Consider the following 18,784-nt stretch of genomic DNA (forward strand, 5'->3'; position numbering starts at 1 on the left):
CATGCAAGCTATTTAAAAAAAAAATATATATATATATATAATTAGATCAGCATTTCTTATCGATAATACCTTTTCAGTGTCACTCGGTAACAGTGCCTGCTCAGTAGGCTACAGCATATGCCTGTGCGTCTGTGAGCATGTGCTCGAGCGGCGACGCGCCTGTATTGAGGAGTCGTCTACAGCTGCTCTCTTGTGAAACAATAGAAGGCTATATGGGCATCAATTCCCCATCAGGCTCCCTTTGCGGTTTATCTGCGCCCCTCCGTCCTACTCCTACACAATACGAATCTGCATAATTTCCCCCCAAGATTTATCCATTAACATGCATAGGCTTTGGTTCTTTCGTGTGCTTATGGTATGCCATTAATTTTGTTTCTAAACTATGGCCTAGATAGAAATGCATATGTTAAGCTATTGCTGTCTTTTTTTTCCATTGCATCAGTGTCGTTTCTATATCTGTGATAGATAGATAGATAGATAGATAGATAGATAGATAGATAGATAGATAGATAGATAGATAGATAGATAGATAGATAGATAGATAGATAGATAAAATAATTGTGCACCAACTTTGCTCTTTGATTTCTACTCCATACTATCTATATTTTATCTGCTCAAATTACTATTGTAATTATGAAATGTAGGTAAATATATCAGTGGTCTAACTAAATATAAATGCAATGATAACGAGATTAATGTTTTGGGAGTGTTAATCTAACACTTGAAATAAAAAAATATTTACCATTGTTTTAGGGTGCTGTCATTGAATTATTCAAATCAAAAACTAACTAACAGATCTGCAGAAAGCCCCTCTGACGTTGTATCATGTTGATTCGTATCGAAACGTAGTAATTAATCAGCTTTTCATACTCAAAAACGAATCCCGCCGATTAAGCCACTTTAATAAATATAACTTATAATTGCATATTTTCGTTAAAATCTGACTTGGATGCCCATATAGTGTTTGATCTAAGAGGGGCGTCAGCTGGACCGACCACTCTTTCATTCAATGTTTTCCACCTCACAGCAACCCCGACACTCCGCATTGACTCACTCATTCATTCAGCACTCCGCGCGCAACACATAGAACACAGTACTACTACAGCCAACATAGTACACACAGCCTTTGCTTTAGCTGAGACAAGAAACACACACATACACTCCGTATTTTGTATTAACCCGCCATTTAAAACACTCGTGACGTTTCACAAAAGGCAGCCAATCGCAGCCCGGCTGTTATTAGGACAATGGAAAGCGCTCAGCCAATCGCAGGAATATTCGCCGTGGCGGCAGCCAATGGAATGGAAGCCCTATTGAGAGTAATGCTAGAGGGTTGAGAGAGCAGACTACTGCGTAGCGCTATTACATCCACATACAGCCATTGCAGTACATTCACTATCCAGACAAGACAGTGGTAAGTGTCAAGCTTGTAGACATTTCAAAGTGTGAGGTAAGTACAAAAATTGCGAAAAAAGGTCAGGAAACCATATGGAATTGAAATTTACCTTGTAAAAAAGCTATTTTATTGGTGAGGGGATTTTTATGAAACGTTAAAAAATATGGTATTATCCCCTCAGAATAGAATAACCGTTTTTATTTCAATTTGTCTTGATGTACACCTTAAAAAAATGACGGAAAATAGTCGGTTTTATTCGAAGGTTGAAATACCTAAATTATGAAGAAAAAAAAATTATTCAGACTATTCGAAATGTAACGTTAAGCGGACAACTAACGTTAGGTGACAGAATTGCGTACAAACAAGGTCTATGGACGGTGATAGTGCCAGCAAGCAGCCATTGCAGCGCTTTATAAGGGATGTCTGTCAGAAGAAGACAGTGAACTATGAGAAATGATAAGAAAGAAAAAAAACTGACAAGCGAAAAAATTAAAGCATAACGCCATTCTTATGTGTATGGATTTATACGCTCGGTGATATTGAAATGACAAAGATACGGGCGGAAAAAAATTACCTCAGAAGCTGCGCTTTACTGTAATGGCTGACTGTACTCGCATAGGAAACAAGGCAAAGCCATAGAGCCATAGACAGGCGCAGTTCGCTTCAACTTTTTCAAATCGTGTTTTCTACTCCGCCAAGCTCAAAGTAAACGGTTTTTGAGGCGGAAAATAAAAATTCAATCTTTCGTCGTTCCAACCCTGGTATTTTGATATTTTTCCGTGCGTGAGAAGGGTGTTAAATTGATAGTTGAAGTGAGGTAGTAATGCGGTCGCGCTGCTCCCCCTTATTGCAAAGCAGTGTAATGGCTGAGCGCTGACACAAAGAGAAGGAGCCATATTCTCAGTGTTAGTGCATGAAGACAAGCGGCCATTGCGAGCCCACTGCAACTGCACAGCACAGACCCAATGTATTACTATACACCAGGCGAATGCACTGGGCTTTTTGCGAAGGAAACAATTTTCGGTCAGGAAAACTGACCGTGCCGTTTGTTTGTCGTGTCCAAAAGCGAGCAGGAATGCGGGTGGAGACATTTTAGAGGGACTTTCTTTCATGAAGACTGCTTTCTCACAAAATGGAAGAAGAAATATTGCCGTCGTTGTTGACCTCCTTTCCTTCAGCGAGACAAGAGTGTGCGCCATTGCTATTTCAACGGTACATAGAGAGAAATGGGCTCTTTTCAACGGGGAACACGGCAAAAGTGAACTTGAATATTAAGAAATTTTACGAGTTTTTCGATGTCTCGCGTACTTTGGCACATTTAATAACTTAAATCAGCTTACTTATTTTGTACAGTTTTAACCCTTTTTTAACTTTGAAAAAATAAGGTTTTGGAAAGTGAGTATTTATAACAACTTTTCAAATGTTTCAAAAGTGCACACAAGACTTTATTTTCAAACGGAATAAACTGGAAGGGACCATGTTTACATCATAAATCGTCAAATTCGTCTCGAAGAAAAACTGCGCTCCTTATATGCTAAATACTAGAAGAAGAAAAAACTAGTTAAAATATGTTAATGTTTTCACGTCAAAAGAACAATTTCGCTCTTCAAGTTCATTTTTAAGAGTACATCGCTACAAATTTAAATAGGATATTTAGGGAGGATACTTTCATACCAAGAATATTTTTTATATGCATGTAAATAAAAAAAAAAGAATTTTAATAATTTTTTTTTTTTTTTATCAATTCAGGATATTTAGGCCAAGATGGGGAAGGATCCAACAAAACCAAGAGGCAAAATGTCCTCGTACGCATACTTTGTCCAGACCTGCCGAGAGGAGCATAAGAAGAAACACCCTGAGGCATCGGTCAACTTCTCTGAGTTTTCCAAAAAGTGCTCGGAGCGATGGAAGGTAAGTCACACCTTTCACTTACATTGTGTTAATGCCATTTCCCTCGCTTTCCAACAATGATTTGTTTTTCATCCGTTCCTCAGACTATGTCAGCTAAGGAAAAAGGGAAGTTTGAAGATATGGCCAAACTTGACAAGGTACGTTACGAGAGGGAGATGAAGAACTACATTCCACCCAAAGGCGAGAAGAAAAAGAGGTTTAAAGACCCCAATGCTCCCAAGAGACCCCCGTAAGCATCTTGCTTGTTCTTTAAGATGCATTGACATTTGTGAAGCATTCAAAAGTTTATAATTTTTTTTAATCCTCTGTTCTATCAAAGGTCAGCATTCTTCATTTTCTGTGCCGAGTTCCGACCCAAGGTAAAAGAAGATACCCCTGGTCTGTCTATTGGAGATGTGGCCAAGAAACTGGGGGAGATGTGGAACAAAACAGCATCTGAGGATAAGCAACCATTTGAAAAGAAGGCCGCCAAGCTGAAGGAGAAGTATGAGAAGGTGAGAAAAGATGCCATGCCTACTAATCAGCATAAAAAAAAAAAAAAAACAATGTTAACCAAACGTCTCATATTCCTTTTAGGACATTGCCGCCTATCGCTCTAAAGGCAAAGTAGGAGGCGCCACAGCCAAAGCCCCTTCCAAGCCGGACAAGGCTAACGATGATGATGACGACGACGATGATGATGATGATGAGGAGGATGATGATGATGACGACGACGATGACGAGTAGATAAATAACGTTTAGAGCTTAGCTTGTTGTCTATAAAGCATTTAACCCCCCCTGTACACTTTATTGAGGCCATAAAATGGGTAAATGAAATAAATAAAAAAACCTGAAAAGCAAAACAAAAAAAATAAATAAGGCTGTGTATATGATATGTTTTTAAGCTGTACAGTTTCTTTTTTTTTTCCTTTTTTGTATAGTTAACACTACAGAAGTGTCATCTGTGTTCGTCCAAATGTCCCAAACCTTAATTTAGTTTTTGTTTAATTTCTTAAAGATGGTTCCAACACCACTATCCTTACCTGGTACATTAAAAAAAAAGAAAAGGGGGTTGTAAAATTGTCTTGGGGTCAGTGGAGTTTTAGACGTGCGCAGCACACAACCTAGTTTCATGTGAGGTTGTAGTTCATATCTTAATGTACTTTTGTTTGTTTACTCTTTTTCCAGATCAAATATTATCATCATTAGTAAATGGCCGTATCAAAGTTATTTTACTGTATTTTGAATACCACTGTAATTGCAGAAATGATAAAAAAAAAAAATGTAATTGTTTTGTTCTGGTATGCTTCTGACATCAATAAACTTTTTTTTTTAAATAAAGAATTTTCCCTACTTTCCTTCATAGAATCGGATTACCATCTACCGGTAATTACCACCAATTGTGATAAAAAGCGTAAAGGCATTTGGAGCTCATTGTATCGAACTTAAAATGTAAGTGGATTTATTTCAAATACATTTTAATAAACTTGGATATAAATATTTTTTCTATTTAACTTGCAGGTTTTCATGAATACTGCATGGTGAGTTTTATTGGTTTGTCATATCTAGTCTTATTCATGTAAAAAATTTTTGATTATTTATGTAAATACATTAACAGAAGAGCATCATGTAGGCTACTATTATTAAAAACCTTTTATTTGTTATGTAATTTGTCGTTTTTCATTACTGAAGATTGATTCCAAACTCAATTATCTTTATATGTCTGTATTTATTTCCTAATTTGATCATATTGATCGTTTTATTTGGGCAGTATATTTGAATGTATGTTACAGTACACCAACCAGTGAGTCTGTTTTGAGGCCTTCATGTTTTTCGTGACAAACATAGAGGCTTAAAAAGAACACATGAATGTATCACCAGATGAAAATCTCGATTAATCCGAGCCGCCTGCTGTTCATCTGGTTAAACTGCATATTACGGCGGTATACAGCGCCATCTTATGATTATTTTGTGGTACTGTCATATGTTTATACAGGGCATGACACTTCAATCAGATTAATATAGAGATCAGCAGCTCTACATTCATGCTTTTCATTCCCTTATTTTTGAGCTTGCGTTTTCAGTGGTTAATATACAGCCGTCTCGGCGGGATGGATTTTATTTAGTTTTGTATTCTTTGACATGATGACAAAAAAAAAAAAACTCTGGGGAAAGTCTATGATGCAGACAACTAAACAGCAGAGAAAACTTTTCAACAACCCCTCTCATTATGAATAGTTCATTTCTATTAACTGGTATGTTATAGAAGAGACTGGGGCTAGTTGTCACACTTTTTACTCCAGTGGATATTTATCATGATTTTTTCCCCCTTCATCTTGGCTACAAAAACAATAACATGATTAACATTTATGTAATAACCCATGAAAAAAAAATTAGAGGTAAATTGAAATTTAAAGCAAACAAATATTGTTACCGTTACTTTATAACCCCTGGTGGTGCCAAGCGACCAAAAAGACACAAGTTTTAATAGATAAATAAAATGTGTACTGTTTGCTACATGATTCCCATTATTTCATGATTTCTTGTACAGGCTTTACATTTTTACTTTAATGTTGTAATTAGCAATTAATTTACCTGTGAAGTAGATTTTTTATGTGACAGCTTTAATTACAGTTTCTTATGGGCGGTGCCGGTCCTAGACATCTGGGGGGCCTAAACAAAACTTTGTAAGGGACAAATGAAATAAACAATTTACCCTATTAATAGTAGCATACTATACAAAAATTTTATAAAGTAATCAAATGTAAAAAATAAAACCCAGCAGTCTTCTCAGTATGAATTACATTGATTTTATATTAAAGTTATTCAGTGAAGAGCAGTGAGTGATTCTCTCTTTTTCTTCTGTTTGATTAACATTAAATGACAAAGACAACAGCAGGTTTATTGGCTGCTGTCACTTTAAGACCAAATGCACAGATCTTATACACTGACAAGCATTCGATTACTTCCCAACTGTTTATTTTCACGTAAGACATAACTGACTGAATTTTGACATATTTTTGTGAGTATTTGTAAATAAGCACACGCACGTATAAGTCCAAAGTTAGGCTAGCCTAATACTTGTACGTGTTTCTCTGTCTCAGATCGAGTCGGTCTGTGGAACAGCTTCTTCAGCTCAATACTCTTTTAACTCTTTTTTTGTTTGTTTTAGCCGAGCACAGGAGACTGTAGGCCCTATATTACGACATTCACGTTACATGATTAGACTGATTTGAACTACGTAGGATGGGAGAGTGCTCTGGTTTAAAGGAAAGGAAAGAAATGTGGGATTATGTTTTCATAATCATTGGAAGCCAAAATCAAAAATGAAACTAAAATTCAATTGCTCGCTCAGCCTTAGTCATTAAATCATTGTTGAGAGAAAGGGGGCCCCTGTGGGCTCTGGGGCCCTATGCAACTTACGTACTTTGCGTATAGAGACGACCAGCACTGCTTATGGGTTAAGATTAAAATTAATGGGTTAAAAATTTTTTCTAATGGCACATTAGACTAAATCAGTTATCTGCATCTCTGCATAAGCAGCTCCCAATAGGGGTCACCATTCAAATGAATGCTAATTGTGTGTAAGACTCCAATACAATTATTATGTAATTAAAATACATTTCTCGGTGAGTAAAACTGTCTGTCTGTCTGTGTATATTATGGTAGACTACACAACATTATAATATTATTTTCAGAATAAGATCCTAACAATCCTGGATCAAGTCAAACAGTCAAAACGGTAAAGTCCTGATAACTGAGTAACCCACGTACGAGGAACGGGCTCCCGTCCCGGTCTCACCTTCAGGTTATCAATCCGTTTGAGCTGTATTTGCCCAGGCCCCGCCTACAACACATGCACTCATTCATTAGTCAGCGTCTTTCCGCGGCCATGGCAACATCAGTGGGCAACGGACTGTGGACCGCTCGAATGTAAAAGTGCCTCAAATAAAGGTAAGACATTTACTCATTCCCATGCAAACGTAGAACAAAACGTAGAACATATCTGTCACATCGCATGTCCTTAGAAGGACTCATAAACTAACAAATGGACTTCGTATTTTGTTTCCTTGCAAATCCTTTTTGTTACCAATGGTGGCCTAACGTTACCTACATCTTAAGCATCTTGCACTGTTGCCTTATGGGTAATGTAGTTCCCTACTGCAGTTTTCGCTGATTGTCTGTACTCTGTCAAACAGAAAACAACTACAAGTCCCTTGCGAAGGAATATGTAAGAGGGGTGGCGCTTGAGCTGTTTTTACATACAAACACGACTTGATCAATTTGATTTTATTGGAAAAAATGATTGAATGATTGAAGGGAAAAAAAAGAAATGTATTTTATTCAAGCGATTTAAAGTGTCCCAAACAGTATTTATTATGTGCTTTTACGTCATGTGTCCAACGAACAAAATGGTCTTATTTTTGACTGTCACTGTGTGGTCAAACCAAAGTGTAGTTAACGTTACAGCTTTGCATCCAAACCCGTAGATAAATCTTGTGATTGTTATCAATGAATAAAGATTTAGTCACTGCGTTTTAAACCTATGCAATAATATTACTTTATATTTATAACCTGATTTGATTGGTCCTAGTAAATTTTGTTTTCGACAAAGAGCAAGAAAAAACATTTTATAGATGCCAAATGGAAAACCTATGTATGGACTAACATTGCAACCTTCAATATAAGGTTTTTATATTAATAAGAAACTATTGGACATCTAAAAGTAAGGCATCCTGATTGATATCTAAAATTTAAGATTTTTTTTTTAAACTAATAATTTAAAGAAAAAAGATTAAAAGTAATTCTACATAGAAATGTTTACACACTACATACAAGTTTAGAACAGAATAGTAAATTGAATTTGCTTGTTTTTTAAATGTTATAAACATTTATTATTCTTACACCAACAAATCCAACTAATTCTATATAAGTTTTGCTCTACAGATTCCCTGGCACACTTTACTCAAGCAAAATAGTTTTGACACAAAGGTTGACTTCTAGCATCATAGTACTTTAAATAGCTTTTGGGTTGTATTTTGTTAAATATTTTAAACAAAATAAAAGACGAGACCTGACTTTACACTCAGTGAGTCTGGAAATGTGCAGACTGCAGAGACATTTTAATGCTGCTCTAGGTGATTTGCCAGAAAGTGATGTGCTTTACCCAACTTCACCCCTCATCTGTTAATATCATTATAAATGTTTGATTTGGCTCTGCATCATCTCATCAGGTTATCTGTTCTTTTACATGTTTAGGACTCATGGCCTTCAATCAACAGCACTCAAACCAGCTTCTCTAATGACGCTGTGAATTCCTGTCGCATTGAAGCGCTGAGGCAACATTCGGTTTGATTTCTTTCCCATCATGAATCTGACTGAGATTTGCGACAATGCTAAGAAAGGAAGAGAATATGCACTACTGGGGAACTATGACTCGTCCATGGTGTACTACCAAGGTGTTATACAACAGATCCATAAGCACTGTTTGTCCCTCAGAGATCCTGCCCTGAAAGTCAAATGGCAACAAGTAAGGCTCTGATTTAATCTGATATGTGCTCATGACCATTTATATTTGCTCGAACAGGTTTTAGCTAAATAATATAGTTGTGTTGGTACAGTATATGTAATCTGAAGGACTCAATCCCTCCCTCCCTCCCTCCCTCTGAGCCCAGATTCGGCAGGAACTGGCAGAGGAATATGAGCAGGTGAAAAGCATTGTAAACACTCTGGAGAGTTTCAAGATGGACAAACCAGTTGATTTCCCCAACCCTTTGCCTGAAGAGAGCCCCAGGGGCCCTGATGTCTGGCCTCCCCCAACCCCAGCGGAGCACAGGTAGAATAGGCAGCTGATTACATAAACCCCTGAGGAGTTCTGTCAGCTGCAGAGCATGTCACATGTCTCCTATCTTCATGCTGTCACTACCATGTTCACTCATGCGCTGTTTTGTCATGCAGCACAAAATGGAATTAGCTCAGTGAAAACACATTATACACTTTTTCACACATTTTATATACGGGTGTATGTAGCCTACGTGTGTGTGTGTGTGTGTGTGTATATATATATATGTATATATCTATCTATATCGATGTCGATTATATTTACACACATTTCTTAACGTGTACATGTTTGTATGAACATAAAAAACTTCAACAACTACGGCATAAACTGAACAAATTTCACATATTTAATGAACAGAAATTGAATAATGAGTCCCTGAACATGGCATGTTCACACAGGTGATGAGGGACCCTGGGCATTTTTTCTTCTGGTGTTTCTACTGGCAGTCAGTAGAAAGGTTTCTTTAATGTCCTAAGTTATTGGAACTGTGACCTTAAAGGGTTAGTTCTCAACCTCAAGCCATCTTAGGTGTATATGACTTTCTTCTTTCAGCCAAACACAATCAGAGTTATATTAAATAATATTCTGGCTATTCCAAGCTTTATAATGGGAGTGAATGGTACCTTAGATTTTGAAGCCCAAAAAAGAACATCCATCCATAATAAAAGTAATCCATACTGCTTCAGGGAGTTAATTAGGATTAGCGATGCATTTTTGTAAGAAAAATATCCATATTTATAGCTTTATAAACTAAAAGTCACTGACTTCCAGTAACTTCAGAGGTCACTCTTCTGCAAGAACTAGTCTTGCGTACTGCTGTTACCGAAAGCCAGTGATTATCACAATCTAAGGTACCATTCACTCCAATAATAAAGCTGGGAAGAGCCAGGATATTTTTTATATCCTCCGATTGTAAACTTCGATTGTGTTTGGCTGAAAGAAGAAAGTCATATACAACTTTGTATAACATATAAAACATTGTTTAAACCTTTTCCGATTAAGATCTGTAATAGTTATTTGGATTTTCCAAAATAATTTTTTAATTGAGTATCCTGAATTTTTGTTTTAGTTTTTTTGTTGCGGCGTACAATATGCTGATTTGGTGCTGAAAAATATTTCCTATTATCAGTGTTGAAAACTTTTGTGCTGCTTAATATTTTTATGGAAGCCAGGATTTTTTCAGGATTCTTTTTGTCTGATTTAATGCGTTCTTGCTCAATAAAAGTATTAATTTCTTTAAAAAAAATCATACTGACCCCAAACTTTTGAATGTAAATTGTGATTGGCTAAATCAGTTCAACTAACACAAATTTAGTGAATCTGTTTGCACATGTGGTCACATGGCCCTGATGATATGACTCTGTCTGGTCATAGGGGACCTGTCCAGATGAAGAAGCCGGTTCCTGTATCAAAGCCTCAGAGGAAAGAGTCACCTGGGATGCAGCATCGCGGACCTGTGGGGAGGGGTCAGCCGAACGTCAAATCAGATAGACCGAACACCCGTGACGGCCGTGGAAAATTTCGGAAGTTTGATGGCACAGGCTATGACACCGATCTGGTGGTTGCACTGGAGAGAGATATTGTGTCCCGGAATCTCAATATCCACTGGTATTGTGCCATTTTACTACTAGTTTTACTTTTTATGTACTTCTGATCATATAGTTTACAAAATAAATGTTTTTTTATGCAACTTTAATCGATCATTTGCTATCATTAAATTAACTTAAATCTAGGTCTTTAATCTCACACTGGAGCCCAGCAAATCTCAATAATTTATGATACATTTTGTGAGAGAACACAAAAGGTTTGTGAGCTAGGGAGCCCAACACGTCCTATACTGTATATCTATATGTCGTGGTCATGTGTTAAGAATTCATTCCCTTAATTCACTAAATTATAAACTACACAGTGGCATTTATATTAATATTTTTGTCTTTATGTCATGTGTGGGGCTCTGTAGTGAGCAAATACACAAAAATTTTAAATATATAATTTTTCTACCCATCTCATATTGTTTTTCATCACCATGTCCCTTTAGGGGCTCAATAGAACAACACCAGAGTGAGTAAAGAACTGAATTTTCCCCTTTAAATAATGTATCGATGTGGTGCCGAAATCTGACTCCCTTGCGTTTCCCTACCGTGCAGAAAAATGAGACGCAACAGCATTTTCTTTACATTTCCTAAATTCCCCTTATTTGACTTGGAATTTTTTTATTGAAATTTAAACTGCACAATTATCACAGTTCAAATTTGTATTGAAATTTAAACTGCACAATTATCACAGTTCAAATTTGTATTAAAATTTAAACTGCACAATTATCACAGTTCTTTCAAATAACTGTGATTAGATCAAATAACCATGATCAGATCATCAGACAGTTAATCAATAACTGTTAACATTTAACCTTATAACTGTTAAACACTACATACTAAAGTACAAAATGTGTCAATATGTCAATGTACTTTCGTTTGTCTTCTAAACACAAATAATGATATTTTAATGAAATCTGATAGATTTTTGTCCCTCAATACACACCTACGCAACTACCACTTTGACGCTTCAAAAAGTTAATAAAGAGATTGTAAAACCAATCCATTTTAATTGAACGGTTTAGTCCAAATTTTCTGAAGAGACATGATCACTTGATATGATGAACAGATTTAATTTAGGCTTTCATTCACATATAAACATTCATCAACGCTCACATCAGATATGCTAAACAAAAGTTTGAGCTTCCGCAAAAACCAATGAAGTTTTTTCTCATGTTTCAAGCACGTTCGGTTGAGCTTCTTTTTACGCTGATCAAATAAAAGCCTAAATTAAATCTGTTCATCATATAAAGTGATCGTGTCCCTTCAGAAAATTTGGAGTAAACCGCTCGAATAATATGAATTAGTATTACGATCTCTTTATGAACATTTTGAAGCGACAAAGTGGTTGTTGCTTCGCTATCAATGGAGGGACAGGAATCTCACAGATTTCATTTAAAAAAATCATACTTTTTTTGTTTTCGAAGATAAACGGAAGTCTTACAGGTTTGGAACGACATGAGTTTGATTATCCTCTCAGCATCCAAAAAGAGTTTGTACTTTCAGTTCGCTGTAGCAAATTTTTTCAGATTCCAATCCATTCTGCACATTTTTTTAAAAATCAAAATCAGCCCAGAAAATGTGAAAAAATTTAAAGTTCCTTCTGGGCCTTTGAAGTTCCTTCAAATAGCGATGCAGTGAGTTTAGTTTTCGTACTTCTCCAGAGTGTAGTTGTTGTGTGTTGAGTCAGCGACAGCTGTCAGTCACAGTGGCGGTTAGTGATTCAGTGCTGGACAGTGATTCAGGCAAGCTGTCATGTGTTACTGTTCCTGCAGGGATGACATAGCAGATCTGGAAGATGCCAAAAAGCTGCTGAGAGAGGCAGTGGTCCTGCCTATGTGGATGCCAGACTTCTTCAAGGGGATCCGCCGCCCGTGGAAGGTTAATATGTTAGATGACACCTGATGCCAGAGTTTGACATCTGAGCATACATGCATATGGATGCATAGTCTGTCATATTGTTTTTTGCCAAAATGTATGTCTAATTCTTGTGGTGGTGTTTTTTTTTGTCCACCAGGGGACACTGTTAAATTAGTTTATTATGTAGGACAGACTTTTTTTTTCAACACAAGCTCTCATTAGTACTGTATCATTCGTCACAGATTGAGTCGGGTTGATATATTTCTACTTCAGTTTGTTTTTCACATACCATCTGGTCAACTGAAGTGTTTTTTTCCACAAACCATCAACTGCATCTTTGTTGTTTTTAAAATATGTGCCCGTGTGAAGATGATACCAATGCATGTTGTTTTTAAACTGTCAGGGGGTGCTGATGGTGGGGCCTCCAGGTACAGGGAAGACCATGCTGGCTAAAGCAGTTGCGACCGAATGTGGCACAACATTTTTCAATGTGTCGTCCTCCACGCTGACCTCAAAGTACAGGGGGGAGTCTGAGAAACTGGTGCGGCTCCTCTTTGAAATGGTGAGTGATCTCCAAGGAAGCAATGTAGACACTGTGATAGTGTTTGTCTATTGGACGGCTAAACACAGAATATAAAGAATACTTTCCAAACAACATCAAAAACTGAAACAGCAAAAACATACAAAATCCAATTATTTCAAACACATTTTTGAAGTTTATTTACTGTACCATGATATCTTTAGTATTATTTACAGGTACTTTTATAGCTAGTTAGACAACAGTATAGCAAAAAAGATTAGTTAGTTATAGAAAAAAACATATGCCTTTACAAAAGGCAAAATCAATTTCAGGGGTCAAATATTGCTTCTTTAAAAATGTTGAGCTGATTGTGACCCACTTTACAACAAAACGTCCTGAAATTAATTAAAGGGGATATAACACACAGTTGTTTGCCAATCTCAGGTTAATCTTGAGTTCCTATAGAGTAGTATTGCCACCTTCATATCTCAGAAGAGTCTTTAGTTTTATCAGCTTTATAAAAGACAGATACGCTGCACCGATTCTTTCCAAAAACAGTCGAGTTCCTGGAGGCGGGCGGAGCCATAAGAGTCACGTACAATTCATCATCGCATTATCCCTGGATAACACACTGATTTTGTCGTCTAAAAACAATATGACAGCGCTGCCGACGGCTTCCGTCACCCGAACGAAGCACGTTGATGCTCTTGCTCTTGCTCCGGTTGATGTGTGCACGCTCTCTTCCAGGATAAGTGCCCATACAAGGAATTCTGCCCTTTATGATGTCATACAGGGCAATACTCTGGAAAAAAAAAACTTTCCGAAACCTATACGAATCCTGAAGGAGTGTATTTGGGCACAGAAATACTCCGTCATACGACCAACAATTTTTTTAAAACTTTGGCCATGTTTAGCATGATAATCCAACTCTTTAACAGTGTAATAAGCCAGAATGCATGAAATAGCATTAGACATCCCCTTTAAGTACATACATGATAACATGATAATACAAGAACTGATTGTTGAACTAAAATTGTTGGTCTTGTTATAGTCTTATTTTTTGTTTTAACAGGCTCGTTTTTATGCTCCCACAACAATTTTCATTGATGAGGTCGACTCTATGTGCGGGAGGCGGGGCACATCAGATGAACATGAGGCCAGTCGCAGAGTGAAGTCCGAATTACTCGTGCAGATGGATGGTGAGTTTTGTGTAGTAAACGACCCTGTTATTATGATAGAATAATGCAGCCGTATTTTAACGCCTACCCATGTAATGGCATCAGGTGTAGGAGGTGCTCAAGAGAGTGACGATCCCTCTAAAATGGTAATGGTCCTGGCTGCCACTAACTTCCCCTGGGACATTGATGAGGCTCTAAGGAGACGACTGGAGAAGAGGATCTACATTCCACTGCCCACTGGTATTCTAACACCCTCACACACAAACGCCCATCAACAGGACAACATTCTCCAGGCAGTCACGGCTCCTCTGATTTCTCCATGCATCTCACCCACTCATAAATGAACCTGCCTGACTAATTTCTATCCGTTCACACTGTGCTGTGTAGTTCATTTAGTTAGTCATTACTCACGAGCTTTCATTGTCTGATGCAATTCTTTTGTTATAGTTAAAGGGCCTGGATTTTAGAATTTCAAATATGTTGGAAGACAAAAATTTCATATTTCAAAAAGGTCATATTTCTCCCTGAAACCAAAAGGACAAAATTAGAAATTGGATAAAAAATTGTTGATTATTTCTAGGATTTTTGAAACTGGCATTTTTCATGATACTTAAGCACATTTTGAAATTATTAATTATTTGAATTTTCATTGCTGATTTAAAATAACTTATATTATAACATTTAATTTAATTAATATATATATATATATTTACCAGATTCTATGGAAAATAAGTCGTACCTGATTATAAGTTGCACTGGATCAATATTGCATTGTTGAGAGAGAAAGAATACATTGGTCACATAAATCATATTTTATTAATTTTCAGAAATAATGTAAAATAACATTATAAACATGTATTAGTTCCCCTCACTCCACAAATCCTTTCAATTTAACGGTGTTCATAGAACAGGAATGAGAAATATAAGTATAAAACAAACATAAATTATTGTTGAATTCATTGTAAACAATATTTATTAAAGGCAAACTAAATGACCAGTATGTGGGGAAATGCGCTATACAAATAAACTTGGGCTCGCATACCACTGTCATTTAGCTGGAATCCAAATGTATTGGCTTTGTTTTGCTTTACTTTTACTATAATTGCATTATACAAATCGCTTTGGAATATAAGTCTCATCATGTTTCAGATTATTTAAAAAAAGTGATTTATATCGGAAATGTGGTAGTCAAAATAATATTTTAAAAGTAAACCAAGCATAATCATAAAAAAAAAAAAAAAAAAAGACTTTCATCAAACTATTACTGAACTCCACAGTTGAAGGACGGGTAGAACTGTTAAAGATCAACCTACGGGAAGTTGAAGTGGAATCTGACGTGGATCTCACCCTCATCGCCGAGAAAATTGGGGGTTATTCAGGAGCTGACATCACCAACGTCTGCAGGTACAGTATGTTTTCAGGATTACAGATAACACCTTGTCCAAACTAAATGCTTCAAGCATTATGTCATTTTTCTGCCCTTGGTAAAAATGTAATACAGTGCAAAGCGACAAAATCACAGCCAAACAGACTCAAGCTCAACCGTGGCTACCTGGGGCCCTTTAGTATATTTTCCATTCATTTTTCCTTCAGCATTGCAGAAAATTCCTGAATAGAAGAGTTATCTTGAACCAACCCAACCAGCTCCAGCTGCTTCAGCTAAAAGGACAAAGTGTGTTTTAAGAGGGACTAATCTCAAATAGCACTGAAAAATATATGCTTTATAGGTTTTGTATTTGCATATTATATTACATATATATAAAATAAGGTCATATTATTAGTCTTGATTTTTGTTTTAAGGGTCTACTAGAAGTTTTTTTTTTTTACATTCAAGCTTGAAAAATAATCATTTTTCAAATATTTACATTGGTAGTTAATCAGCGAGTTACATAACTGTAGAGTATGATGCATTGTTGGAAAAAACTAACCAACTAGTTACCTAAAACCGTAGTAACATGGTCGCACCTCTGTCGTTTGAACCACATTGGTTCAATAATATAGGACTGTTGTTAATCATGTCACGCGCAGGTAGAGGAGTAATGCTGTAATGAACGTGGCACCTAATGGCCTGGTTTCACAGACAGGGCTTAGATTAAGTCAGGATTAGGCCTTAGATAAATTAGGACATTTAAGCAGCTTTTATAAACGTTCCTTCGAAAAAAACATGGTGTGCATCTTGAAACAAAACAATGGCACTGACATGTCAGTGCATGTTGCTTTCATTTAAAACAGATCAAACATGCATTTAAGTCTGGGACTAGCTTGTCTGTAAAACCGGGGGTATGACTACTTCACTGGGTTCCCTCATGCATCATACTCGGGGATCCCTTGTGCATTTACACCGCTCTTAAAAAAGCGGCACTGATTGTTGACATGCTAAAATATATAGACTGAAACGATATAGAATGCTCTGCATGTTAGCTTGCTTATTGTGTCCAGGAGTCTTTGTCTATTAAAGTCCATATCATTCTAACAAGCAGTGTTGGGTGTAACTCATTACTAAGTAATTATTACTGTAATTACATTTCTTTTCCCTTGAAAAAGTAAAGTAAGGGATTACTCTTATTTTTCTTGTAATTTAATTACAGCTACTTTTATATAAATACTGTATACTATAGAAATGTTGATGTTAAATCCACTTTTTCTGATGTTAAAATGTTTGTTTTTAATGTAACCTTCTCCTTTTAAATACTTTGGTCAGTTCAACTAAAGAAAGTTGAAAATGTAAAAAAGCATAATAGGTCCTTTTTAAATGAAGCTGTGTAAGCTTTAAACATGTTGATTTGACTAATGAACTTGTGTTTGTTCTCTCAGAGACGCATCAATGATGGCCATGCGAAGGAGGATCCAGGGTCTGAGTCTGGAGGAGATCCGTGCTCTTTCGAAAGATGAGCTGCAGATGCCAGTCACCATGGAGGACTTTGAGCTGACACTCAAAAAGATCTCAAAGTCCGTCTCGGCTTCAGACCTGGAGAAGTATGAGACCTGGATGTCCGAGTTTGGGTCTGTGTAAAAGACAAACGACAGCTAAAAGACAAGTGTGAATGTGGGAGAGCAGATTGTGGACCAATACTTGGGGAAAAAAAGGCACGATTTTATGTTTCTAGACATTTTAATATTCAAATATGCTACTGATAACTAGTTAAACCAGTGTTCAGATGTGTTTGGACATGTTTGGACCGAGAAGAGTTGCATAAATGCACTACCGATCTGTGTATGGCACTGAGACACTTTTATTTGTTTCTAGCATCTCAGTTTCAAGTCATTTCTAACTTTATTTTCTTCTAACAGATGGAAATCACATGATTTGCTAATGCTTAAGTTTCAAAAACTGAAAAGCTTGTGAATTATACTTGACAAGGGAGACCAGCGTAATCCTGGTACTGTACTGGATGTGTTTTTAAATATTTAATAGTGTGTAGACACTCGTAGGTGCTGTGTTCTTTTATTTGCTTTACTTGATAGTTCTAATAAAATTAACATTTATTCTCTACCTATTACATGTGTTCTGTCGAAGAGTAATTACCTGGTGAAGTGGATATACTGTACCTACAGTATTGTTAAGTTAACGAAAGTTATCATGAGCATTTTAATGTTTGAAGCGGATGTCATAACAAATGTCATTTGACCGGGAAGATTTTAAAACGATCGTCTCATTCATAAATCCGTAAGATCTTACTTTCATGCTGTGGAAATACAAACCAGAAGACGGAACACAAGAAGCAGTGCTGAAAAGGGGCGGGGCTACATAAGGTCTATAGCACTGAACAAATTGGTGTAGAGTTTACTTTGAAACAATTTTCACAGTACATTTTACAAAAAATAAATAAATCTTCAATTGAATTAAATGTAACATTTTGAAGTAGAAAGAATGAAATAGTATCTTTTTTTACAGTGTGTACATGGTTTATCAGTGCATAATGTTTGATTTATGTCATACAAGAGAGACATTTTTGTCTTCATAATCTTTCATCAGAATACAATAACTTGCTCCAGCTCTGAAACAACTTTCTTTTCGGCTGATCTCGCTAAGACTGTGCGAGAAATTAGATCATTTTAAACGATTAATTCAAACTCCACCCACTTTGTGTGATCTTATACATTTCTGGTGGATAAAATCCCACTGCGCTTTGTTTCTCCTGTTTCACTGAGAAATATACTAACATTGCAGAACTAAAGTGGTTTGCACTTTAAAGTCGGTATGAAACGAAAGTGGGATATTCTTCTTTCCTTTTGTGACGTATATCCTAGTGAAAAGGCTTCTCGAGCAAGAAAACAGATTTATAATAAATACTGCAATATTCCATAAAAAGACACAGAATCCCTTTCAAAGCAACTTTCTGTTGGCCATCGCAGCGAATCAACGTGACCAACTTGAACCTGTTGCGAAATCTTTCACACTCATGCCAAATTCCAGATCGCATGAATTCCTTTTGAAATGACTGGGTTTTGCCCGTTAAAATTCACCAAGACACGGTAATTGTGACCGGATCTTTACACACTACA

The 18,784-nt window shown here is 36.5% G+C and overlaps 2 protein-coding genes across 4 annotated transcripts; both read left to right on the plus strand.

Annotated features, from left to right (window-relative positions):
• The first annotated feature begins 1,241 nt into the window (after positions 1–1,241).
• On the plus strand, positions 1,242–4,623 carry hmgb1a (high mobility group box 1a). Of its 3 annotated transcripts, none has more exons than XM_079598746.1 (5): positions 1,242–1,414; positions 3,146–3,307; positions 3,391–3,536; positions 3,627–3,801; positions 3,884–4,623. In XM_079598746.1, exons 2-5 carry the CDS (start codon positions 3,161–3,163, stop codon positions 4,031–4,033), a joined length of 618 nt encoding a protein of 205 aa, XP_079454872.1. In that variant the 5' UTR covers positions 1,242–1,414; positions 3,146–3,160; the 3' UTR covers positions 4,034–4,623. The 3 variants fall into 3 exon arrangements, with proteins under 3 accessions (XP_079454872.1, XP_079454873.1, XP_079454874.1); XM_079598747.1 differs by having other exon boundaries at positions 1,344–1,450; XM_079598748.1 differs by lacking the exon at positions 1,242–1,414 and adding an exon at positions 1,761–2,608.
• A 2,486-nt stretch (positions 4,624–7,109) lies between these two features.
• katnal1 (katanin p60 subunit A-like 1) lies at positions 7,110–17,769 on the plus strand. The gene is made up of 10 exons (XM_079600751.1): positions 7,110–7,240; positions 8,546–8,816; positions 8,962–9,122; positions 10,503–10,736; positions 12,496–12,601; positions 12,984–13,142; positions 14,173–14,299; positions 14,384–14,518; positions 15,556–15,682; positions 17,093–17,769. Exons 2-10 carry the CDS (start codon positions 8,655–8,657, stop codon positions 17,289–17,291), a joined length of 1,410 nt encoding a protein of 469 aa, XP_079456877.1. The 5' UTR covers positions 7,110–7,240; positions 8,546–8,654; the 3' UTR covers positions 17,292–17,769.
• The last annotated feature ends 1,015 nt before the right edge of the window (positions 17,770–18,784 follow it).

Source organism: Phoxinus phoxinus (assembly GCF_949152265.1).
Source record: "Phoxinus phoxinus genome assembly, chromosome: 23".
Taxonomy (NCBI): Eukaryota; Metazoa; Chordata; class Actinopteri; order Cypriniformes; family Leuciscidae; genus Phoxinus; species Phoxinus phoxinus.